General features: G+C 46.2%; 1 protein-coding gene across 3 annotated transcripts in view; it reads right to left on the reverse strand.

The window, feature by feature from the left end:
• LOC144162552 (receptor-type tyrosine-protein phosphatase T-like) overlaps positions 1-26,838 on the reverse strand; it is a 616,771-nt gene that overhangs the window by 37,363 nt on the left and 552,570 nt on the right. For all 3 annotated transcript variants that reach the window (XM_077693138.1, XM_077693139.1, XM_077693137.1), the window contains exons 23-26: positions 23,358-23,610; positions 21,905-21,944; positions 21,677-21,791; positions 3,084-3,163 (exon numbers count right to left, since the gene is read on the reverse strand). In XM_077693138.1, the coding sequence (XP_077549264.1) occupies positions 3,084-3,163; positions 21,677-21,791; positions 21,905-21,944; positions 23,358-23,610 (488 nt within the window). The remainder of the gene's footprint in view (positions 1-3,083; positions 3,164-21,676; positions 21,792-21,904; positions 21,945-23,357; positions 23,611-26,838) is intronic.

Consider the following 26,838-nt stretch of genomic DNA (forward strand, 5'->3'; position numbering starts at 1 on the left):
TACAAAAACTCAAGACGACCACAGAACAAGTCACTCAGATGCTACGCAGGGTGGCCGTCAGACAGAGGGGAGTGAAACAGCAGGACACCACCAGGTTGGTCCAGGCCTTCATATTCTCGCGCATTACTTACACTGCACCGTTCGTAATTCTGACGAAGAGGGAAGAAGAACAAATCGACTTCATCATACGCAAAGCCTGCAAACAGGCACTAGGAACCACATTAGCACTTCGACAGCTCTACTGCTAAAGGTAGGCCTCCACAACACCACATCCGAACTAATCAAAAGTAACCTTTCAAGCGACAAATTAAGGCTTGAAGTGACACCCGCTGGCAGAAATCTCATGGGGAAATTCAGTGGACCCCCCAGGGTCAGGTACAACCCAGAGCTCTTGCGTCAAATACGAGGCATGCAAATCAGCCCAATACCTCGGAACATGTATCCTTAACATCACGAAGGAAGACGACAGGCCTGGACCAAAACGCCAGATAAGACTTATGGCAATGACTAGGGAACAGTGTATACAGACGCAGAAAACTACAAAGAGAAGAGAGCAATGGTGGCGGTGGTGAGGACAAGAGACGAATGCCTCACCAGCGCAACCATTCCCACAACATTTAGTCCAGAGGCGGAAGAAGTGCCATAGCGCTGTACTCAAACCAAGGCAACTACAATCATCCCTGACTCACAGCAGGCATGCAGAAGATATATTTTTGGAATGGTGACTCCAACAGCACACCGCCTCCTAGGCGCAAACACCCCAAACCGAAAAGCCGTGATAGCATGGGCCCCGGCACACTTCTCTCTCGCGGGCAGCGATTTCGCCCACGAGACGGCCTGCGCACTCGCCAACCAGGCCACGGGAGGAGAGCCTGCCCCCACCCCCCCCCCTGCTTCCTACCGAGACATTACCCAACACTATACCCAACACTAAAGGCTCGAACGAAGGATATATTCACCGCCACACCCCCAGTTAAGTAAGCACCAAGGCTTCACGCTTCGATTGCTACAAACCAACACGTTCCCTCATCCGGTTCGACTTCATAGGCAATACCCTAACCAGCATTTACCGCATTGCAAGTTCTGCGGACAAACAGGCTCCCTGTATCCCATAATTTGGGAATGCAGTCAAAACCCAGACTTGCCACCCCCTTTCTCTAGCCCAAACCTCGAGCAGTGGGAGACTGCGCTGTCCAGCGCACACCTCACCGACCAGGTCATGCTGACGGAGAGGGCTGAACGTGCGAAGACAGCGTTTGGACTTCTGGACTGAGAAGCCACTCGCACGCATAAATACGCTAAATAAATGTTGCTATCTCTCTGTCGTCAGGCTTTACCGCCTTTTGCCTCGGCTCCCTCGTTTCTATGAAAAGAAAAACAAACTTCACTTCCCTTCAAAAAAGAGGGCAGAATACAATATTGAAAGCAATATTACAGAAAGAAGTAGCTAGCAACAAAACCTTCTCGTACAACATGAAAGAAAAAATAGTGCCACATATTCCACCACATGCAAACATGACTTTCGAAGCACCCTTGCAATAATTAGAACAGGCAGTTAATTAACTCCAAAGTGCCAAGACATCCGGAGAACGCCAAAGCCAACATCAAGGCGAGCGTAGCAAAGCAAAAAGCGTAGCGTTCAAAAGAAGGATCTTGTTTCAATGGTAAATTTCGAACCCGATAAAATATAACCAACTTACAAAGCCTACAACAAAACGAGTTTAATAGGATATTCACATTTACGACATGCATTTCTGCAAGTTATGCACAGCATGCATGAAAAAAAAAACGGAGCATTAAAATCACCACACGCGGCTCCTCTATCTACGATTGCGACTATAATGAGGTTGCTTGGCACATTCGTTGTTGTATGCGCGAGGCTGGAAGAAAAAAAACGGCCCCTTTAAAGGGGCGGAGTCAGAATACAAATGGGCAGTACACTTTATGCCAAGCTATGTGTCATTGTTGTTGCGAACGTCGACACCCCTTTTGTGCGGGTGCTGAAGCACGGGGTTATCGCAGTTTTCATGACGGCAAACATAGCATGGCTCTGGCACTCTCGTTATCATCGTGCTCGCGCGCAGTTTCACCCGTGTCTCGTTAATTTAATCTTCCCAGCTTTAACCATTGCGGATGCACTTATTTACATCATCGCTCACTGTCACAATATGGAAGCAGAGATCTTGAAGGTTAAAGTTAGCGAAGATAAACAAGGAAAGGTAGCATAATGCAAAAGCTCTATATAGTGAAACCTCAATTGGGGTTGAAACCTGCAATGGGGTGGATATGGTGGTTTCAGTTCATTAACTAAGCGTCAAACCTGCGCTTGCTACACCAAAAATTCGTGAATTTAGAATTTGGGTGAGAAAACGCGGATGGTCCTCCAACAAACCACACAGCGATCCACCGTACATTTCAGTAAACCTTTCAATGCTCCATGCAGACTCGACTCACGGGAGTCCGTCTCATCAAAGGTGGCACAAAATTCGAGTTCACCTTTTGCGAAACAGTGAATATATCATGCTGCATTAAGCATGGTGTTTAGGGCGCCATTATTTCGAACGATTTAAAGACACTTAACAGTTTTTTGTAGAAAGAACTAAGGGAAATAATATGTCTCCAAATTAGTTTATAAATTATAATTGTTTATGTTCTTTTTACACAACCCGAGGGGCCGGCCGGGGAAGCCACTGCGAAACCCGGTTCATTTGTGCAACCCGTTTTCTGCGCTTGGAACTGGCGTCGTATTCACCAGGAATGTTGAGTCATTTGATGTTTGCTGCTATTTCTTGTATTTCTACGCCGAGCACAATTACACACCCGAAAAACGCAGCACGCAAGTTTATTTCAACCTAGGTATGTCATAAAGGAGGTTTCGTATTACGTCGATTCCTACCTCTGCGTGTAATCTGCCGTTGTTACTGCGCACGGATGGTCTTTCGCCACTATAATTTATATCGACTTATGTGTTTTAAAATACCTTAAAAAAACCAGGTTTACGTTTTTACTACATCAATGTTACACTTTTGTTACAACCAAAGGAATGACAGCGGGTTCAGCAACACAGAAAAATTTGCGCTTACACTTGGACAGCCTGGATAGGCGCTCTTTGAGGGTTCTCTTCGAGGAAGTTTTCGACCGGTAGGCCACAGCGTCTTTCTTGCTGCAACGAAGTGAAAAAATATTACATGGTACAACATCCCAGGAGGCAAACATAACAAGAGCGCAAATTTTGAAGACATCTGTTCCTAAGCACAATGCCAGAATTGCTTAACTGGAAGCCGAATCTACAGTGCATGTTCTCTTTATCCTGAGTGGAATAACAGTAAAACATTACATGACCCCTACTATATAATGTTATCTATAAAGTGAGAAACATCTTTAATAGTACGTCTAAATAGTTTTCTCAGTTAGATATCCAAGCCTCTGCGGAGCTTCTCCAGACGCGCGTATGTGAACAAAACGGTATGACAAACATGAAATCGAATGCCACCAACCGGGTTATCTCGCCCGAACTCGGTTACGAATACGTGTAACAAAAAGATATTTATTTTTACAGATATTTATTTTTTATATTATTTTTAAATATAAATTTTTTATATATTTTTTAAATTTATATACAGATATTCATTTTTTTACTTAGGCTAGTGGAAGTAGAAATGAATTTGAGACTATGCAGCTAAATGCAAGTTAAGTTAACGAAAAACGTTGTTCTTGTTGAACACGTTGGAACATTTGTTACAAGGCATCACATGGTGCGGTGAACAGCTAATCTTTAAATTAGTGCCGAATAAATATGGAATAGAACATGAACCAAAAGATGCATTAGGCCACCATGGTAAAGTTTTGAATAGGATGACCCGTCTGTTCAACTTGTGCAAAGAGGTTTTTAACAAAGAACATTTTTTCCCATCTCTAGGACGCCGTAATACCGTAAGAGTTTAAAAGGCCTTAGGCCTGCGAGCACCGACGTATGGAAGAATTGAGTTTGGCTTCACACCGGCAATACTCATGCGCGAATATTTCCATAATAAATTCTGTGTAGGTTCACGAAAGATGGCTGTCACTGGTGCAGTTTAAAGTTCTAGTCCAACAATTTTGCCATGAGAAACAAACTTTGAGGCCGGTTCGGTACAGGGGAGCTTCTTCCTTGCCTCATGCTGCGAAACATAGTCTGTGTTTCTAAGCAACGCATCAAACAGGGGGGCGCACCTTGAAGCTGTAGCACTGCTCGACTCGCAGGCAGTGCATAAATTGATTGTGTCACTTCTGACTTCCCCCTGAAGACTTTCGGGCTCGATATGTGATTCAAAAAGTATATAAAGAAGTTTAAAGTGAGCGCTTCTATTCTTTTTGTCCGTTATTGTTTTCTTTCTGCGCTCTGAAAGCAGAACTGTTTACGAAGCCGCTCTTACTTAATTTTGTTTGGCCCTTAAGCGCTACTAAGTATGAATATCGTATGCAACAGATGTATTTTTATTGCACTAAGATGAAGACTGTCTCAAAAAAGAAACCTATACATGGCCTTCTCGTTAAAATCCTACACAAAACCACTTGTTCCCCTGCGCGCAGTTATCTTTGGCTATTAACTTACACACCGAAAGAAGGTTCCAATTCAGCACTGAGGTGAATATTTTGCGTCTGAAATAATCAATGTGCTTCTGTAGCGTCGGCGCGTTAAGCCTTTTAATCAAACAATCAATAAATTTGCCATTGATAAAAAAACTGGCTTCAGACTATCAAGCTCTCTTGCAATTCCCAGCTGGCTTATGCGTGTCAAAAAATCAGCGTAGTATGATGAATGTCATATAAATTAAAAACATTTATTCCGTTTTTGTTGGAGAAGATCATTGTACATTCCTCTTTTTATAGTGTGGCCAGGTACGGTATAACAGTAATACGGTCACTGTTCTTTATGTCAGATAGACCGACTCAATTCCATTTTACATGTTTTGCTGCGCACCATTGCACATGACCTGTGTACTGGCCAAGATGACAATGCATACAAAACCTTGATGTTTCCGGATGTTAACTCGCTCCTAAATGAAACTGTTTTCCTAAAACACTTTTGGATTAATACGTTTAAATCTTTTTGCACTCATGTCCTGTACTTAAAATGGCCATGACGACAAATCACAAGTTTGGTTCATTCAAAAGATTGCCTTGTGAGAATCATACTGACCCCACTTTTAACGTAAACGTTGCTCAAATACGCTATATAATTAGCCAAAAAGGGAATGACCACGCGACCCACTAGCTCATTTCCCACAACAGAACCTATGATGCCATACCGGCGAGCTTTGCGATTTGCAGAGTCCGGCAAAAGCAGACACAAATTAGGCAGAGCTAATAAGCTTGCCGAATCAGCTATTTGCGCCTAAATTTAGGGCACACATTTTTAAAGCAGTAAGAATGGTGGCACAAATAGTGGAAGTCACGAAAGTACACGTAAATATGTAAGTACCGACGCGTACTCCTGATTGTACAGCGCGCACTATGCTTGGCTTAGCTGCACAGCACTGCGGGGCTTTCGGGTTGTCTAAGCCCTCATTTACACAGCCGTCACCTTCTCCGCCACGGCACCTTCTCCGCCACGGCCCCGTCACGTGAAGAAACCGCGACGTAGACGCAAACGAATACCGTTCGTACTGGAGCTCTCCGTCAAAGTACAGGGTGGACTGCCTAGTGACCAGTTTAGTCTTGAATTGAGCGTGCTTAATCTGAAAAGTAAAGAAAATGGCTTGTGCTCACTTTTCGCTAAATTTAGGCGTAAAAATTTGTTTTCTGATTAGCCGGTCTACCGCGGGGCATGCTCCCGTCGCGTTGACGGGACGGAAACGTAGAGCTCGGCCTCCCGTCACCGTCGCAACGTTTTCGGCAAGAAATTGCCCGAAAAACCGTCGCCCGTGACGGAAGACGTTGACGTAACGTTGACGTGACGGGGTGAAAAACGGCTTTGTGAATGAGAGCTTAGACGACACTGACCGATTGACGTAAGCAACGGTGTCTTACATGACCATATTTGTTGAGCGAGCACTTTGTTTCACGAAACGATTATTTTCTCCCAGAACAAAAACAAGCCAGGTTTACATACGGCCAAAAACAAACCAAAGGCAGAAAGCGGTTTGCCGCTCAGGCCCCAAAAATTACTAAGGCAGCGCCATTATATATGATCTCGCCGCCTGTCTCCCTCGCCCGCGCTCCTTCCCTCCTCCTTCGCTCCTTACCTCCTCCAAGTAAGTATAAGATGCTCGATCGAACCAATGTCGCATCAGTGTCACTTTATGTTGCTTAGCGGTGACAATGTGTTGTGTCTTGGGCAGCGCCAATAGGGTCAGGGATGGCAAAAGACTTCGTTATTCCGTCCGGGAAACGCGACGCAGACAGGAGAAAAGTTTGGTTGCATAGATTTGAACGAGACTACTGGTCGGAAGCCGAAGCTGTCATCACTCTTTCGCGAGGTAAGTTTTTGAATGCTTGTTCTGGGTTTGTTAAATTCTGCGCAAGCTTGAGCGGTCACTTACGAAGAAATGCGTATTCCCTCAGCGATCGTCGTCCACCCTTTGTTCTGAGTAGGCAATGCGCGCAGCGGCGAGTTTTGCACGCCGTAAGCTTTGCTTTGGATAAGAGGCCGTATTTTTGTCATGTGCGCGCTTAACTCCCAGCAGAATTATCAGCGGCGTTAACGCCATTGATAATTCGGTCGGTTGTCGTAAGGTTTTCGTGACGCAAGAATTGTTCACCTGAATTCGTGTTTGCTTTGGCCGACGGCAGCATGCGTCTGACCATGTAACGTGTGCGTTCCGAGTGCGTGTAAGCTCTTTGTGGCATAAAGTCATGTTTTGTGTGTAAGCGACCCGGGTAGTATTATAATCCCGTTGTTATGACATTGGAGAGATTTGCTGCGTAATATGTTATTGGTCGGTGCGGCGCAAATCGCGGCTGTAAAGAGAAAAAAAATTGCGGCTAGCAGCCAGCTAATCTAGTGACCGCGCCGTTGATGTACGTTTGCTTCGCAATTTCTTTTATCGCTTTGTTAAATTCGCGCACGTTTGAATGGGCACTTGAAATGCATGTTCGCACAGACGGCTGTACGCCCTTTCTTCCGTGTATGCACAGTGCACAGAGGACCGTTAATTACATCTTAACGTTTACTTTACACCTGAGGCCGTACATTTGCAGTGTGCGCGCTTACTTCATCTTAATATTGAACGGCGCAGCGTATCCGGTCATTGCGATGCGAACCAAAATACACTGGGCGACTATACTATTCTCAGCAGACCTATTTTTGTCCAGCAAAGCGCTTGTTAAACGCATTTAGTGTAAGCGAGTTGAGTGTGGACGCGGCACTGAGCAGATGCGCGAACACGAATTCGACAATGCTATGGTAGAACGGTCACTAACTCTTTTTTGCAATGCATTATTGCCTATATTTGCGGAGTGTTTGGGCTGAATCTAAAACTCAGCGGTGACAGTTTTTTTCTTCTCAATAGGAATATTTCACGGATCAATTTGAGCAACATATATTGAGAAGCTTGGCGTTAAAAAAACAAACCAAAACGCCACTACCAGCATTTTTTCTCACAGGAAGCCACGTCAGCAGCTCAAACCACCTGCACGATGTCATTACGGACGTTTGCTCCAATAAAATGTCTATTTGGTGGCACCAATTCATTTTTGTGATATACCTAGTTCGATATAGTCCGATATAGCAAAATAGTTCGATATAGCGAAAATTTCATATAGACAGTGAAGCAAAAAAACTTACATGAGAGCAATCTTGCCGGCGGAGTCACCAGCTAAAGCATGAGCTCTTACCACCCTGCTGTTCAATATTGATACGACACTTTATCGGAAAGAAAACAATAATTTATTGGGGCGAAAGAACTGCGTGAGTGTATCCAGCTTCTTGGAGCGCAACGCATTGCTGGTGACTGCTTGCTCCACGGTATCCAAACAGTCGACAAGCACAAGACCGCTTCCGTCAATGGCACTGCATTAATGCCTAGCAGGGCCACGGCAGCGACGGCTTCGCTCGTGCTTGGAATCGGTATGGAGTCCTCGGCGTCTTTGACAGAGTGGACACAAGCATGGATACAAGCGAAAACGGCGAACCCAGCAAATCGAGCAAGTGCGGTGAGCGAGTGGCGCGGACTTCACGTTCGGTGACACCGCAGCTCGCCGTGCTCAATGTGGCGCTTCCGGCTCCAACGGCATGCATGCGTGGAGCTGGTCCACTCTGCCACCAACGTTGTCTGCCACGACCGGTTTGGATGCGCTCGAGCTCGCGCGGAAGTCGGAAGCGACACCCGCGCCACCGCTGCACGCCGATGTATTGCGGGAAAGCCTGCCGCATGCCTAAGGATAGCGAAAAAAATTACACCATCTTCCCGTAGGGGAACCCTGAGTAGTTTGCGAAGCAGCCATGGGGTCGACTGAAGTTCCCATTAGTTTTCAGTTCGTCGTTTCCGTTGACGTTCAGCTTCGCATGCCTTCGTTGTATCAGTAGCTTCTTGACGTAGTTTGAATGAGTGAAGGACATAAGGCGCGTTCGTAGCACATGCTCGCGTCTCCGTTTGTGGCACAGTGGGAAGGTGCCACGTACTTCCCGTTGCGGCCAGAGAGTCGTGGGACCGAAACCTGGTGCCGCCTAACTGATTCTTTTTATAGTGGACTGGGCTGGCGTCAGCCGAAACGCTGACGGGGCTGAAGAGACGCGCATGCGCAGTAGAGTGCGGACGGCGTCAACGACAACGAGGGAGGAAGGGAGGGACACAGCCCTGAGAATGAGATGCTTCGCATCTAAAATATCGCGCGAGAGAGTTCGTTATATCCATTGTGAGCAAAATCGCGTTCGATATAAAAAGTTTTAAATGCATGTCATTTTTACCAGAATTATACAAGGGTTCAATATAGGCAATAATTCGATATATCCATGTTCGATATCAGTGGGCTTTACTGTATGCCCGTGGTGATTGTATTGGCTTGTATAACTTTTTTTCATCGTTCGATTGGTTAGAAATCGAAGAACTCCATGATCGTGATGCGCAGGTCAAGCGATTCACTCAAAAAGTAAAAAGCGGCACGAATCAGTTTATACCCAAGTGCAATCCGTGCCGTTCAAAACACCCCTTTTGGTTCTTTAATGAACTTCGTACCACCCTTAAGTTAAAAGACCGCTGCCACAGAAAATTTAAGAAACCCGGGCTTGATGAAGGGAAAGAGGACTTCCGCTCTTACCGTAAAACGTGTAAAAGCCTTTATGAGCAGGACCAGCGCTCTTATCTCGATTCTGTTGAAAACAGCGTTAATTCTCAGCGTGCATCATTCTGGAGATATATTCCATCCCGTAACAATAACTGACATGAGCAAATCCGTCTTGTTGATTCCTCTGGAGAAGAAGTTCGTAATGTTGCCAACCATTTTGCGGAGCAATTTAGTACTACATATGGCCAGCGCGATGACAGGGAAATAAACGCAATGTTGAATAATGTACAGGGTTCTAGCTTAGTACAATTGGACGAGCAGTTGGTGCTTCAGAGCCTAAGGCGCATGAAACAGCCACCGTCGTGTGGCCCTGACGGAATACAGCCTCTATTTTAAAAACATTCAGCAGCATTTTTGTTCCTGTGTTAACTTTCAGTCACTGTCTAAAAACAAACATGTTTCCTAGCAAGTGGAAAATTTTCAGATTGCGCCCCATTTTCAAGTCAGGTACCAAATCGGATGCAAAAAACTATAGAGTAGTTTCTCTCCTTTGTGTTGCCTCCAAGCTTTTTGAGACAGCACTGCACAAGGTATTGTCAAGTTCTGTAGAGCAGTTTCGCACAGGTAAACAGCATGGTTTTATGTCAGGAAGGTCGACAACAACTTATCTCGCCTGCTTCATGGAGCAGGCCTTCGCTGCACTTTCCGAGCGAGGTTAGTTGGACGTTGTCTACTGTGACCTGAGCAAAGCATTTGATGTTGTCTGCCACGCGTTGTTACTTGATAAGCTTTTGCAGTCGGGCATTGATACACCACTCGTGGAATTTCTGGGTAGCTATCTAAGCAATCGGTTCAGTTTCGTTAGCGTTAATGGGCAGAGGTCCTCTATGCGGTGTACCCCAAAGCTCCGTGTTGGGCCCTCTCTTGTTCCCCATTTTTGTAAAGGATGTGTCAGCCGCCATTAAAGTCTTCTTTTCTTCTCTACGCTGAGGTCATCAAAATATTCAGGCGTATAAAGTCCATCTTGTTGCCCTGCAGCAAGATATATTCTCCTTGGCTAAATGGTGCTCCGATAACAAATAATCTTAATCCTGCGAAAACAAAGGTCATGTCCTATACCGAAAAGCGAACCCCTTTTCTTTTGCTACGGTATTGATGACGGTTTTCGGTCTAGAGTCGACGAGATCAAAGACCTCGGACTGCTTTTCGACAGCGCCTTCACTTTCTCGCCTCATGTCACTCAACTGACTCGCAGGCGCTCTGCTTGCTTGGTGCTGTACGCAGGTTCTCACGGGACTTCCAATTTCCTCATTCGTTCTTAAATTTTATGACACTTTGTATTCCTCAACTTGAACATGCCTCTGTCATTTGGAATGGAACCTGCATATATAATTGTCAACGTGTAGAGCGTGTACAGACAAATTTTTATCAATATTTATGTATCGTTTTCGCTCTGAGCCTCTCCCGATAACTACCTCTTTAAGTTACCTGCGAACCCGCTCAGACCTTTTCTTACACAAACTGCTTCATGGCACAATTTCATGCCCAGAACTGCTTGCGTCAATCAGTTTTCGTGCTCCGAAAAAAGCAAGAAGGCTTAACCACCCTTTCCACACAGCTGCACTACTTAGCAGATGTTCTCGTCTTGATAGACTGCGACGCCTGTATAACATTCACTCGGGGAACTCGATATTTCTCGCCGTCCCCTTCGGGGTTTTTTGGCAGGGCTGTTAGCCGTGGCACGCTAACTTCGTTTCGACAGTACTCGTGTTCTTCAGTTATTTTTCCCATGTGTGCGTTGTTTTCACACAGTTTGTTCTTATTTCTTCGTGTATGATGTTGATGCCCCGGTCGTCATTGTTGTATGTACTATGACACACGCCTGTAGTAAACTCTTCATACACATTTTTAAGGGGCCCAGGCAGGCCACAGTAACAAGTGTTTCTATAACTTGTCATTTTCTGTGAATAGTTAATAGGTAGCATTTTAGACCTTTGTTTCATGGACATCTCAAATGCGCAAGTTTTTCATTCGGACGTTGGTGTTGTCCGTCCTGATAAAATTCACCCTCCACTTCTCATTTCCGCATCTTTATCCATACAGCGTGACATAGCTCCATCCTCATACTCTACCCCTCGCCGTTATTGCTTTAGGCGGGGTGACTATGTAGGTTTATACCAATATCTTTCCTGTGCCGATTGGTCCACTGTCTTGATCCACTCTGATGTTGACGCGCGAGTCGACTGCTTAACTGAAATTGTAAAGAAAGGTATGGACAGGTTTATCCCAAAGAGCAAAAACTCGCAGAAATTTCCTTTTTGGTTCCCCAATGAACTCCGAGCTGCCCTTAAGCTGAAAGATCGCGTCCATAGAAAGGCACGTGACTCTGGCCTCGATAAGTGGAAGAAGGATCTTCGAATTCACCGCTCAACGTGTAAAAATTTCTATAAAAAGACTATATTTCCTACCTTGAGTCCGTGGAGATTAGTGCAACGCGTGACCATTCAAAATTCTGGCAGTTCATTCGTTCCGACTCAACTAACGCAGATCGCATTCGTTTAGTTGATTCTTCCGGGGCTGAGGTAACTCATGTAGCCAATTCCTTCGCGCGTAATTTTGGTAGCACTTTCGCACCTCCCAGAGACAATGAGACATCTCGATTTATCAACAGCGTGCGTGGGGCAAATTCAGTTCTTCTTGATGAGAAGCTTGTATTTGAAAGCCTCAAGCACATGAAACTTTCTTTGTCGTCTGGACCAGATAGCATTCCTGCGGCCATAATTAAAGCTTTTAAAGATATTCTAGTTCCTGTTCTAACATCTATATTTAATAACCGCTTAACTGCTAATACATTTCCAGCTACATGAAAAATTTCTAGAATATATCCTATCTTTTAAGTCAGGCAACCGCACAGATCCAACGGACTACCGGCAGGTTTCAATCCCCTGTGCGGCGTGGAAACTTTTTGAGTCCTCGTGGCACAAAGTTTTGTCTTCTTGCGTAAAAAAGTTGTTGTTACCCGATCAGCATGGCTTTATAACTGGGCGGTCAACGACAACTAACCTTACCTGCTTTATGACGCATGCATCCAACGCAGTCACAGACCGACGCCAGATAGACGCAGTCTACTGTGATCTCAGTAAGGCTTTTGACCTTGTCACTCATCCACTGTATCTCTGTGGCGCCAATGCTCCGCGAATTTCCTTACTAGGAAGCTATCGTCTTAACAGATGCTGTTATGTCATTGTAAATGGCCAGAGATCTGTCGACTACATCCCTACCAGCAGCTTACCTGAGGGGTCCGTGTTGAGCCCTCTTCTGTTGTCTCTTTTCATTAACGACATATCTACCTCTATTAAGAGCTCGTTTTTCCTTTTGTATGCTGACGATATAAAGGTTTACAAAATAATTATTTGCCCAGAGTGCTACCTCGCCCTTCAACATGACATCTCATCTTTCGCGCGCTGGTGTGCTGAGCAGGGATCAATTCCTAACTGTAATAAAACCAAAGTTATCACCTACAGCCAGAAAACACATCTCTTCCAATTCTCTTACATGCTTAATGATGCTCGTCTGTCTAAAGTTTTCGATGTTAGAGACCTCGGAGTGCTGTTCGACAGTTCCCTCAGTTTCACTCCCCATATACGACAGATGGTCGGCCGGGCCCTCCACTCTCTGGGTGCCGTGTGCAGGTTTACAAGAGATTTCACTCCTCCTGTTCTTTTTTTTTAAAGCTTTACTAATCAGTTTCCCTCCCCCAATTAGAATACTCATCTGTTGTTTGGAAGGGAACGGGCCAGCCCAACCACCAGTATCTTGAACGAGTGCAGAGAAAATTCCTGTCAATATATAAACACCGGCTAGGACGCAGTTCTGGTTCGTCCTCTAGTCAACACCAGCTACCTAAGCTTATTCTCTTGAGTTCTAGGCGTGATCGGGCTGATCTTCTTTTTCTACACAAGCTACTACACGGAGTCATTTCCTGCCCAGAACTTCTGTCTCAGCTTATGCTCCGAGTTCCCGACAAGTGCACGAGATCACGCTATACATTCCATACTGGTGCAACTAGTAGTCGTCACTCGCCTATCCACCGACTGCAAAGCCTGTACAACTTTCTTGGGGACAAATTGGATGTTTTTAATGGCTCCCTGGCCCAGTTTCGTGCAGGGCTGAGTAGTGCTGTTTGTGGCTAACAGTATATGTTTTACTCCGTTCCCGTAATCTTGCCATGCCACCTTCCTTTGTTTGCTCGTTACTGCATTTTGTTCAACTTTTCGTGTGTATCGCTTTTACCCTTACCTCACTTTATCCTTACTTTATCCTTACCTCACTAGCTGTACGCTCACTTAACTAGTACATTATTTGTGGCTAACTCTTTCGTCCATAGAGTGTGATATCAATGTTATTACCGTTCTCTGTGCTTCTATTAGTGTAGCGTACTTTTAGTGATACGTGTTGTATGATCATGTCATTTTGTTTCTTTTTGTGTTTGTTAGTGTACCACTACTAAGACATCACCGTCGTTCCTGTGCACTGAAAATAAATTGATTATTATTATTTTTTTTAATTTTTTTCTTTCTTCTTTTTTATTTTTTTTACCTGTACCCAGGCTCCGCCTGTGCTTTATTTCTGTCATTTTCACTACTTCAATTTGTGTGTGTCTTGTCGCTTGTTTGTTTCTTGCTACATGTTTCTTGTATTTTGTTTTTATGTAACTATCCGTGCGCCAGCACTCAGGCCTCGGGGTGTTCCTGGGCACGTAAATAAACATGATTGATTGATTGATTGATTGAATATTATTATTATTATTAATGTTGTTATTATATAATATCCTTCTATTTTACTTTGTAAATAGAAGGACAATAAAGGTTATTATTATTATTATTATTATTATTATTATTATTATTCACAGGCTCAAAAAAAGGTTTATATCTATCTTTAACCATGGCTTCGCCGGTAATAACTCTTTATCATCTCCTGCATTGAAGCTACCACGATTAATCTCCAGGCGAAAAAGGCGGAACTCCTTTACCTATTCAAAATTATTCACGGCTCAGTGTCTTGTGTAGTGGTGCTACAGCATATTCTACTCCATGTGCCACACAAGGTGACCAGAAAACGCGATGCTTTTCATAATCCGAAATGTATGCGTGTCCTGTGCCCTCTATTCCGAATGCAGTGTTTGTACAACCGGTACTCTAAATGCTTAGTTAGTGAATTTAATATTTCCCCGACTCTCTTTCGCAAGCATGTCCGTGAGCTTGTAATGCCTTAGCTGTAAGCTTTGTTATTAGTGTATGTATGACGTACAACTGACTTTTAGGTTGTCATTTCGATGTGAAACGCGAGCGAGAAAAAAATTTTTCTTCTTTAGTACTGCTTTGCTTATTTTCCCGCATCTTTGGATGCATAGACTCCTTTTATGCTGTTTATCCCAAGAGGAAGCTATTCTAGATAACTCCGTTGTGTACGGCTTACATAATTCCATCTGCGTATTTCTCTTGGCAGTATATGTGCATGCCAATGACAAATAACCGTTCGCGTGCATTGCCTTATTGCTATAGGCACTACAGTTTATATATATCTATATATATATATATATATATATATATATATATATATATATATATATATATATATATATATATATATATAACAGTGGTTTAGTGACGTTTCGACTGCCTCCAGTTGAAACGTCAGTAAACCACTGTTTTTGTTTTTAATCGTGCGTCTACCATTTTCTCAACTATTTCCTCTGGCTCCTCGAGAAGTTTCTTTTACTGCTATATATATATATATATATATATATATATATATATATATATATATATATATATATATATATAACGGCTTCGCCGGTAGCGTAGTGCTTTGCTTTCCGAGGCTTTCTTGACTGCCAACCCTTATTTTCTGTCTTATTTCACCGAGCCCCTCATTTCACATTTTCTGATTGGCTACAAGCTTATCGAGGCCCTCGATCTATTCTGGCAGTCTTGGTGCCAAAGGTAGCTTAAAAGGGTTCAACGCTGGTCAACCACTCTCGACATGTCGTCGTAGACACTCGAGTCACGGCCCGGGGGTTAAAAAGAAGGCCCCCTTCACCCCGAGTAGTCCGAGTGGCGCTGGCTACCACCCCCAAGTGCAGGAAACAAAAAATACCTTAACATAAATACCCGAGAAAGTGGTGGGGAAACAGCCCCACCGGTAGCGTAGTGGTTCTCGCACCAGACCGGTAATCTGGAGGTCGTGGGTTCGGATCCCACCGGGCGGGCATTTTTTCACCGCTTTCTTTCTGACTCAAAAAATTCTTCATCTGTGTCTATGACCCACCACAACCTCCCCTGTGTGTTCCGAGCTTTTCTTGACTGCCAACCCTAACCGGCAGCGCAATCTCGGCACCGGGAGCGCGAGCTTGTCTGTGTTCGCCAACGGAGCCGCGAGCGCACGTGCACTGCGAGGGGAGATCACGCAAGAGATCAAGCCACGAACGCAGGCAGTCGTTCTCGGAGATCGAACGAGACGCAAGGACCTTTGTTCGTTTCCTCTCGTCTTGTTCGGGCACAAGTTCGCCCTAAATAAAAGTTCTTTCTTTACCGTTGTGTCCTAACCTACGTGACAATATATATATATATATATATATATATATATATATATATATATATATATATATATATATATATATATATATATATATTGTAAGGCCCTTGAGCAACGGGTGAACCGAGACGTTTATTCGGCGATCCAGTCGGTTCCGAACACCGTACCGAGAGCGATGATGATGATGCACGAGCGAAGAGGATCGGGTAATGTTAATGAGAATGATAATGTTACTGCGAGGAGGCAATGCAGGAGATTGCCCAGATTGTACGAACAGTCCCTGGGAGTGTCGAGGCTGTGCCGACGCGACATACGCGCTCACAATAATTTCCCCTGCGAGTGAAGGCGGGCGCCTGACCGCCAATGTTCATGGAGTACGGCGGACAAAAGGCTTCAGCCGTGACACGTGCACAATTTCTGTGCCACGGTATCGACGGTCCAAGCGAGCTTGACTAGGTGTGACACGATAGTTGACAGGGGATGTTTCCTCAAGGACCGTGTACGGGCCTGTGAAACGGTGGAGAAATTTTTCACATAGTCCTGGTCTTCGACTGGGTGTCCAAAGTAAGACCTCGTCACCAGGGCAGAATCGAACAGTACGGTGGCTGGCGTCGTAGCGGCCCTTGCGGTCGTGCTGGCTGGCTTCAGTCTGCAGTCGAGCCACTCGACGGCAATGGTTTACACGGGAGAGGAACTGCTCGGAGGAGGGGCTTGAGGTCGACACGGGAGCCGATAAAAATGTAGTGTCCAGAATGAACGATGGGTCGCGGCCGTATACGAGGAAATATGGAGAGTAGCCGGTGGTCCGTTGAACTGCAGTATTATAAGCAAACGTAACAAAAGTAGAATTGTGTCCCAGTTGGTGTGATCAGGTCGAATGTACATAGAAAGCATATCCGACAGTGTCCGGTGAAATCTTTCCGTGAGGCCGTTCGTTTGCGGATGGTAGGAGGAAGTGGTTTTGTGGACTGTGTTCGAAGCACGAAGAACATCTTCAACAATACTGGACAGAAAAACCCTACCGCGATCGCTCAAAAGAACACGAGGGGCCCCATGGCGCAAGAGTATTGCGTGCAGGAAGAAGTCTGCCACCTCTGCTGCGGAGCCAGACCGAATTGGCGCCGTTTCTGCATAACGTGTTAGGTGGTCAACTGCGGTCACAATCCACCGATATCCTGCAGCTGTACAAGGGAGAGGCCCGTAGAGATCTATACCAACCGTTTGGAAAGGCATAGACGGACACGGAAGCGGCTGCAACAGTCCGGCAGGCGGGGATGTGGATCTCTTGCGCTGCTGACAGGATGGGCAGGAAGCGACGTAACGGGGAACGCAGGTGGACAGGCCGGGCCAAAAGAAACGACTGCGGACGCGCTCGTAGGTTTTACTGAAGCCTAGGTGGCCCGCTGTGGCATCGTCGTGCAGCGCTTCCAGTATCTGCGCGCGGATGGAACGTGGCGCAACGGGGACCCATCGGTGGCCAGAAGAGAGATGAGTTGATCGGTACAAGATGCCGTCCAAAAACTTAAAATGTTGAAGCTGCCGACGCGACCTACTGTTTGGAGGAGGTGATGAGCCGGTAAGCTGGTCGATCATTCCACGGCAGTATGTGTCGGCCCTTTGAAGAGAAGGCAGGCCCGAGAGGTCCTCAACTGCTACACGATTGACAGGTGCGATGGGAAGGACCGTGTCGAGGGGTAATGACGCGGAAGTCTTGTTCGACCCAAGAGGGCAACGAGAAAGTGCATCCGCATCCTGGTGCTTTTTCCCGGACCTGTACGTGACAGTAAAGTCATATTCTTGGAGTCGAATAACCCATCGTCCGAGCCGTCCTGATAAATTTTTCAGCGTCTGCAACCAGCACAGAGCGTGGTGGTCAGTCACTACTGTGAAGTGGCGGCCGTAGAGATAAGGTCGAAATTTTTGAACGGCCCAAACCACAGCGAGACACTCTTGCTCGGTGATTGTGTAATTTTTCTCGGCAGTACTTAGGGTACGACTTGCGTAAGAAACAACCCTTTCTCGGCGTTGATCATCAGACTGCAGCAGCACAGCGCCGATTCCGTGGCCACTGGCATCCGTGTGCAGTATAACAGGGCGAGACTCATCAAAATGGCATAGTACCGGCCCTGAGGTGAGTGCGTGCTTGAGTTGTCGGAAAGCTTCCTCACAGTCGTCTGACCATACAAAGGGTGTTCCGGAGTGTAGCAGCTTGTTGAGAGGCGAAGCAACTGCAGCAAAGTTGCGGACGAAACGGCGGAAGTAAGACGCTAAGCCAAGAAAGCTGCGTAGGGCTTTTTGCTGTTGTGGCCGTGGGAAATCGATGACAGCAGCAATCTTCTCCGGGTCGGGCCGAATCCCCTCATTGCTGACGACGTGGCCTAAAACCTTTATGCTTCTTGTGGCGAAACGGCACTTCTTCGTGTTCAACGGAAGACCCGCATTCGCGAGGCATGTAAGAACCTCATCTAGCCGTTTCAAGTGCTCAGTGAAACTTGAAGAAAAAATAACGATGTCGTCCAAATAACAGAGGCATGTTCTCCATTTCAGGCCCCGAAGAACATGGTCGATCATTCGCTCGAAAGTTGCAGGAGCGTTACATAGTCCGAAAGGCATTACATTAAATTCATACAGTCCATCAGGGGTGGCAAATGCTGTCTTTTCTTTATCGGCCTCGTTCATTGGAATTTGCCAATAACCTGAGCGGAGGTCAAGGCTGGAAAAATATTCCGCTCCTTGTAGGCAGTCCAGGGCATCATCAATGCGAGGCATCGGATATACATCCTTTCGGGTAATTCTGTTGAGTGCGCGGTAATCGATACAAAAGCGAACGGATCCGTCTTTTTTCTTAACGAGGACCACGGGGGACGACCAAGGGCTGTTTGATGGGCGGATAATTTTGCGTTGAAGCATATCGGCGACATTCTCGCTGATGACTTTTCGTTCGGACGAAGACACACGGTATGGGCGGCGGCAAACGATACGGGATCCATCTGTTTCAATTCGGTGCGTTGCGACGAAAGTTTGGCCAAGCGTAGTACAATTCGAATCAAATAAGGATTTGTGCTTGTTCAGGAGGTCTAGTAAAGAGCCAGTTTGCGTGGGGGAGAGATCAGAGCTGATTGCGGCAGATATAGCTGGGTGCAACTGTTTAGAGGGCGAACTTGGGCAGGAGGAAATAGGGGAGAGGGGAACAACACAGACAGCTTCGGAGTCAGCAGCGGTAGCCACAGTGGTGCCCTGACGAAGGAGAATCGGTTCAGGAGTAACGTTCGCGGCAACGAGTGTAGCCGACCCGCGGAAGAAGCGCACAAGACAGATGGCGATCACGATGCCTCTTGGGAGAAACCGAGTACATGCAAGGATGAGTACGTCCCCATCATGACAGTTGCCACCGCGAACGGAAATTGTTGTCTCACTACCAGGTTTGAGGACGAAATCGGCACTTGCCACGAAGCACTGCTGCTTGACGTCAGGAACATCCGTATAGTCCGTAGCCGTGATCTCGATGTCGGGGTACCGGCAAGAGATGACCGCGGATGCCGATGATAGAAAGTCCCATCCCAGAATGAGTTCATGGGAGCAGCTAGGTAACACCGCGCACTGAATATGGTGCCGAATTCCCTCTATCAAAACACGTACTGTACAGTAGCCGGATGGCTCGAGCACCTCTCGATTAGCACCGCACAACGAAGGTCCAGTATACGGGGTAGTCACTTTTCGGAGACGCGAACACAACTTCTCATTAATCACTGATATACTTGCTCCGGTATCAACAAGGGCATCAACACGAAAACCTTCAACTTCCACAGACAATGTATTTGATGGTCTTAATGGAGGAGTTTTTGGCTTTTTGACGAGTGCAGTTTCCCCTCCAGAAACTGCAGGCGCTAGTTTTCCGATTGGTTGTCATTAGAACGGGTCACGGGTCGAAGAGGTGACAGAGAGCGACGATATGGTGAGGGTGAGCGTCGCCGTGATGGGCGCTCGGGCGGAGGCGGGCCGAATGAGGTTGGCGGCGGCGATGGGCGACGCGGGGGCGAACCATATGTGCCACGTCGGGACCCGTAAGAAAAGCCAACGTCACGTTCGAACGGTGCGTACCCGCGTCGTTCATCTTGCTGACGTCGTCTACAGAAACGAGATATGTGCCCACGAATGCCGCAATAATAGCAGATGGGGCGGTCACCCGGGAAGGGCTGGCGGCCAGGGTGCATGTTCGTGTAGTATCCCCGTGGCACGCTTGCTGCGGATATCGCTGTTAAGTGTCCGTGGGCCAACGGGGCTTGCATTGGTAAGGGCGGTTTGGATGCGATGGCCGAGTAAGACGGCGTGGGAGTCGTAGGACCAGGAGACGTCGAGGGCGTCACACCCGCAATAGATGCCAGCTCCTCTTTCACCAGGTCGCGCAGCTGAGGAGCTTCCGTGCGAAAGTGATATCGTGGAGCAGAAAGCGGGTCGCTGAGCTGCAGCTCTTCACGGATGATTTGGCGTATGAGAATCCGTAAGTCTGTGTCCCCTTGGGACGGCGTAGCCAGAGCAGCCGGTTGCAAACGAACAGCCTGCAATTCGTCCAGGCGCTGGCAGGTTGTGCGCACATCGCTGACGCTCGTCGGATTTTGCACCACGAGGGCGTTGAACGCGAAAGAAGCGATGCCCTTCAGGATGTGGCGAACCTTGTCGGCCTCTGGCATGCTTGCATCCACGCGGCGGCAGAGAGCAACGACGTCCTCTATGTATGAGGTATACGTCTCGTCAGAGCGCTGAAGCCGAGTGGCCAGCTTCCGTTTCGCCTCGTCCGACCGAGCAGCTGTCGTGCCGAATATCTTACGCAGCTCCTGGCAAAAGCTGGCCCAGTCGTCGATGCGATGTTTATTGTTCATAAACCATGTTTTGGCCACCTCGTCCAAGGAAAAGGAAACCTGCTGCAGCTTCACCGCGTCATCCCAGCGGTTGAAAGCACTGACGCGAGCATACTCATCCAACCAGTCATCGACGTCTTCACCGCGGAGCCCTGCAAAATGCGGGGGGTCGCGCTCGCGGCAGGTGACAGCAAATGCAAGAGGCGCAGGAGTGGAGGCGCCAGCTTGGTTGCTTCCGGCCTCACGCTGCATCTGTGTTGAAGGCAAACGCCGACCGGAACGGAGCTCCAGGGGTGCGCTTGTAAGGCGTTGAGGACGGGACCGAGGTCAACCTCCACCACTTGTAAGGCCCTTGAGCAACGGGTGAACCGAGACGTTTATTCGGCGATCCAGTCGGTTCCGAACACCGTACCGAGAGCGATGATGATGATGCACGAGCGAAGAGGATCGGGTAATGTTAATGAGAATGATAATGTTACTGCGAGGAGGCAATGCAGGAGATTGCCCAGATTGTACGAACAGTCCCTGGGAGTGTCGAGGCTGTGCCGACGCGACATACGCGCTCACAATATATATATATATATATATATATATATATATATATATATATATATATATATATATATATATATATATATATATATATATATATGTATATATGTATATATATATATATATATATATATATATATATATATATATATATATATATATATATATATATATATATATATATATATACACATACATACATACATATATATGGGTGTGTTTGTCAAAGGGTGTAATTTTTGTTCAGTTTAACCAATGGTATTTTCTTTGTGTGTGTGCGAGCTTTGCACATCTTGCGTCTCCTGTTGCTATTTGTTTTTTGGTGTTTTTCTTGTGCGCCAGCACAAAGGCCCCCTCTGTTCCTGGGCACTCTAATAAACATTGGTTGATTGATTGTTGCTCAAGGTGTATGGCATATACAGCGTGAAAACACTTTATTAAGCAAGCAATGTAGAACTCACCGGAGATAGTAGTATGTTGCAGAAACAGCCGCGATGATCAGAATTAGAACCACTGCTATCACTCCTATGATGGTGCCAAGTCCGGCGCTGTCGCTGCCGCTGCCGCTGCTATTCACTGCATAGAGCGTTAAGGTGGAGTTTATTGCATCCCTAATGTCCGGCACCCCGGCTCTGCTTTAGTAAAAAAAGATAAAATAATGGCGCCTTCACGCTGACATATTCACTTACCTACAACCGGAGCTGTGAGGCCATACCCGTAGAGCACATCCTGCGAAATGAACACAACCAATAAAAAAAGCCGATAAATTTGCGACCACTACAATGCCGACAGAGCTTCAAAAGTGAGAAGCACCGGCTCTTGCCTATGATGACATTCATTTCATTTCATTTCATTTCATTTCATTTAATGTCATCCTTAAGGGGCCGAAGGCATTGCATTATGGGGGACAAGTGACGAGATAGGGTACAGTGTTCAATAGAAAAAAAAGCAAATAAATATACACAGGAGACAGGAACCAAAAATCACATGAATGTAACTGGAACACAACCAAAAAAAGTATAAACGATGTATTAGATATGTTAAACAATTTCGGAGCAAAACTAAGTACAATTCGAAAACGATTGGCGATCAACACGCAGTAATTGAAATTATCAGGAGAGATGCTTGAAAAAAAAAAAAAACACGTTCAGCTTTGCGCGAAACGTTCGCCGGTCGGGGCATGATGAGGAGTCATCCGCCAAAGCATTCCAGAGGGCTATTGCATTAGGAAAAAATGGGGCGATAAATGCTGACTTCTGGCCATTTATACGTGCAATGCGTCTACTGTGATTTATGCGCGATGGAGGTGTGTGTGCAGATTGGAGTAATTGATGTCTTGAGCGTGAGTTATAGTAGAAGCGGTGACGAAGGCATAGACGGGCGATCAAGCGGCGGGATTCAAGATTTGGGAGGGAAAGAGTGTATGTTAGTGCGGTAACGCTGGTTTTGTGTGAGTATGTGAAGATATGAATCGAGCTGCTCGATCTCGGATGGACTCTAATTTAGTCTAATTTAGGCTCTAGCCTAATTTATTCAAAGTAGATACTCAAATTTTTCTACCCTAAGGTGAACTTAGAAACCATTGGCTCCACTTCAAATGATAGGCTGAATTTTTTGGGCACAGCAATTAGTGAGAACATGGAATACGTCAATATATGATGGGTGCGTCCGCGCACACATCCACACCCACACATACACACACGTGCTCTTTCTTGATCCACTTGTCATCATCCCACTCCGAAGGAAGGAATAGCACCCTGTAATTGTATTGTACTGTCAAATCTACGGCTTTGACCGCTGATGACGTACGCTATGCATTTTCTCCTTCCGTACGTAGCTAAAGCAAGGAGTGGGTTAATCGCCACTTCCAATTAAAATGAGCTGGAACTTGGCTCGAGTTATCACTCCTTCGTTTTTCTGAGGAGTCCATTTCATGCCCCTACTGGTAAGAAAAACCGTTTCATCCCCACTGAATAAGTTACCTTGCTCGTTTCCTGTTTACAGGGGAGTAGGCCATGATGTGGATCTCAAGTTGAAGGCAGTGGCCTACGTTCTAATGAACGCTCAAGAAGACTCTATTAATCTGAACGCCAGACATATATATACATCGTATTCCATCATAAAATGTCATCAGGCACTCACCCCCGAAAATTTACTCTCGGCGACCAGTGCGAACTGGTACGGCGTTGTGTCCGTGAGGGGCGGATTTTCGAAGTGTCCCGTGACATTACCGCCTCCAACCACAAAATTGACCTGGCCATTATCCAGTTGGTTGGGGGTGAAGTGGGCGGCCACGTAGTATCCCAGCCGCTGGTCCTGGGCAGTGCTGAAGTTGACGAGCTTGGGCGGCTTGTCGATGCGATGGCCTTCTCGTACCACCAGCAGGTAGTAACCACTGGTCGTTCGTGAGAGACCAGAAAGGAAAACAAAGCTCCGCTATTACAATAGTTGCTTTAACGTTTTGCTTCGCTTACTGAATCGCCATTCCTACCGATGCTATTCTTTCTGAAGGCAACTGTTGACGCAGCGCATGTTTATTGCACCGCAACACAACCACACTGAGGGAACAGAAAAAAAAGCCCGCCCAGACTTTTTTTAAACGTGTGCTTCATGTACGCCTGCCGCCAATAGTAATTTGAACACGGTCTCGTAAATTTACAGAAATTTCTACTTCCGGAAACTGCCTGGCTGCATTCGTATGCATTTAAAAGAGTCCTCCTCGATAGATAAAAGCTTCCTGTTCACCGGTAATGGCTGTCATAAATCCACTAGGACAAATAATCTGAGACGTTCACAAATCCTTCTTTCAATTACCTGTGACGGCACTCGTTCAATCATAACGCAGTTGCAAATGACGTTCAGATGATACATACATCGTGCACAGGACAATTGTTAGAACAAATCAACTAGGGCCTAGATTACGCGAGAAAAGCGATGCTTTAGAGAACATATCCATGCACATGATTAGAGAAAGACATAGCTGCGCAAGTAAGATATGAAATCCCGAAATGGTTTACTCATCGAAGCCGCACGGTGACTTTGTTGTGCGCCGAAGTGAAAAGCTATCCACTAATATAAAACACCCGGGAATCTTTAACATGAGACGATGTCCCGACACACGTGTTTCTGTTGCCACTTCGAACTCCAAACCAACAGCGAAAGAATGCAGTCTGAAATGAACATGGAAGCCGTACCGAGAAACAAAGATAGCGCAAAATTTCTGAATATTATCTGGGTAAAAAGATTAACAAAACAATATTATTTACAATTCTTTTGAATGGGTCCTAGTTAGGTAGAGCCCATAAGTTAAAATATTTCTGGCAGTTGGAGAAACTCTGTAGTGTGCTGTCCAGGAATGCGTCAATGAGTATTGTGAGCACAGGAACGGCTTTGCTGACCAGTGAGTTTTAACGTGTGGGCTATTTTCCTTGCCACAAATTTTGAAGCATGTCAATAACTTCAGGTTACGCAGTTTATCTCGATGTTTGTCCACAATACATCGACTTCTGTGCCGAATCCGACTTTTTAATGTAACTGGCTCTACTGCGATTTGCGCACATAGGCGGATCCAGACTCTCGAACGGCTTTATAGATGAATACCTGCTCATGCAGCCACCTTTTATAGCGGGAGAAAGTGACCTAATAGCTCGGAAGGGACGACTGTCGCCATCATACCGGGTTAAAATTAATCCTCAACTTAGCCAGCGTCGCTTGGCTCACAATGCTTCCTATAACTGCTGGTACAAACCATTCCAATCGTATCCATCAGTACATCTCAAACGTACATCACAATCTTGATCAGACTTTATAATTAGTTAAAATCATATGTACTCCTCTTCATGTACTCCTCCGATTACTCCTCTTCAGCATTGTAATCATCATCGTCATCGCAGTCATCTGGGGTAGCAAGCCAGGCAGCTTAGCTCGGCTGACATCGCCAATTTTCATTAAAGATCGTTCTCTCTCTCTCTCTCTCTCTCTCTCTCTCTCTCTCTCTCTCTCTCTCTCTCTCTCTCTCTCTCTCTCTCTCTCTCTCTCTTTCTCTCAAACGTACTGATTAGGCCGGTATTAGGAATACACTGAACTGAATATTATGAAGATATGTCAGCTGAAAATATAGGAAATGTCCCTCCAGGTCTGAAAAAAACATTGAATTACTGTATTTTTACCGTACACGTAACTCGTTTTGGGCCAATAAGCGTCGATACTCATGCTTCCTGGTATAAAACCAGCACGCGTCTATACAGACAGTAGGTTTTTAGAACCCAACCTACATTTTTTGAGCTCCATTGTGCATGCCCGAATACTTTCATGCAATTACACGTTCGGCAAGTTTGCAAAAAATGCTTTTACCTTACATACGGTTACCGGGAGTCGTAATGCCTTCTACCAAAGGCGACAGCCCTGAAGGCCTGGAATTTGTTTGGTCTTGCATTTTCGCCGTTGTTGGCTACTAGACTATGGCTGTTCCCTTTGTTCGAAAGATTCCTGAATACAGAAGCCGACACCTAGCTCCGACGCGTCGCGCTCCGCACAGGAACGGCTTCACAGCAATGGCGCGACGCCGGCAATGTTTCTTCCGCAGTGGTACCAACACTGCACTTTGAATTACGCCTTGAGTTGGTGTACGCGATTTTAAGCCTTTTATTGTAATAAAAAGTTCGGCAAACGCAAATTATGGTGCTGACAGGTATCGAAGGTCAACCGAGCGTGAAGAAACAGCAGGGAGAGGGAGCCACAGTAAAGCAGGCGACAAATGCGAGAATCCGTAAGGCGTCGTCACAGAGACGCTCTCCGCAGCGCCGCCCGTGGTCGCGTTCACCGCCAGTCGGTACTTCCTGCCGCAGCGTTCCCCAAGTCAGAGGTCGCCGTTGCTGGGGTGAACCAGTTCTACTCTTTTGCAGTCACGTTCACCTGTTACGCGATATGACGTCAGTGCGCACGCATTAGGCTTACCCGCTTTCCTCCACTGGCAACATGCTGATGTATCACCGTGGCCACGGCCTCGGTTCCCACTCACAGACCCGTACTTGATCCCCAAACGAACTTCAATGTACCGAATTTAATTTTGAATTGATTCACTTCACTGAAAACTTTCTACATACGCAATTTGGCACACATGTTGTAATTTTTCTAGGCTTTTTTGCTCTTTACGACGACAGCGATTTTGTGTGCCAGACACCGCCAATTTTTTGCACTTTATATATAAAGCGCCGAGTTTGCTCGCATTAAAACCATGTCGCCCAAACTGGTGGCGCTGATTGGCGAGCGGGCCTGAGGAATGCACCCTCGCCTGATTTCGCGGCTCTCAGTGTGAGCGCTCGTGCATTTTTGTAGAGAATAAAGCAGTAGAACTTGATAAGGGGTGGAAAGAGGTATGTCGAAAAGTCGACCGGTACTTATAGGCCTACATGTCCCGTGCGATACATGAAGGCCTACGAATGTCCACTGTGTTTCTTAACGTTCATTTTGGCTCATGCAATCACTAAACCTTTCTAGAATTTGGCATCACGTCAAGGAGCGTTCTTCTTGCGTGAAGATCCGTCAGTTCTCGTGCACCCTTTGATAGGAGGAGCCTCGCGACCTTGTAAACAGGGAGCTGTGCAAGCAGGCCGTTTCGTAT

This window comes from Haemaphysalis longicornis, unplaced genomic scaffold (genome assembly GCF_048455015.1).
Source record: "Haemaphysalis longicornis isolate Haplotype H1 unplaced genomic scaffold, Haemaphysalis longicornis Haplotype H1 scaffold_12, whole genome shotgun sequence".
In the NCBI taxonomy this organism is placed as follows: Eukaryota; Metazoa; Arthropoda; class Arachnida; order Ixodida; family Ixodidae; genus Haemaphysalis; species Haemaphysalis longicornis.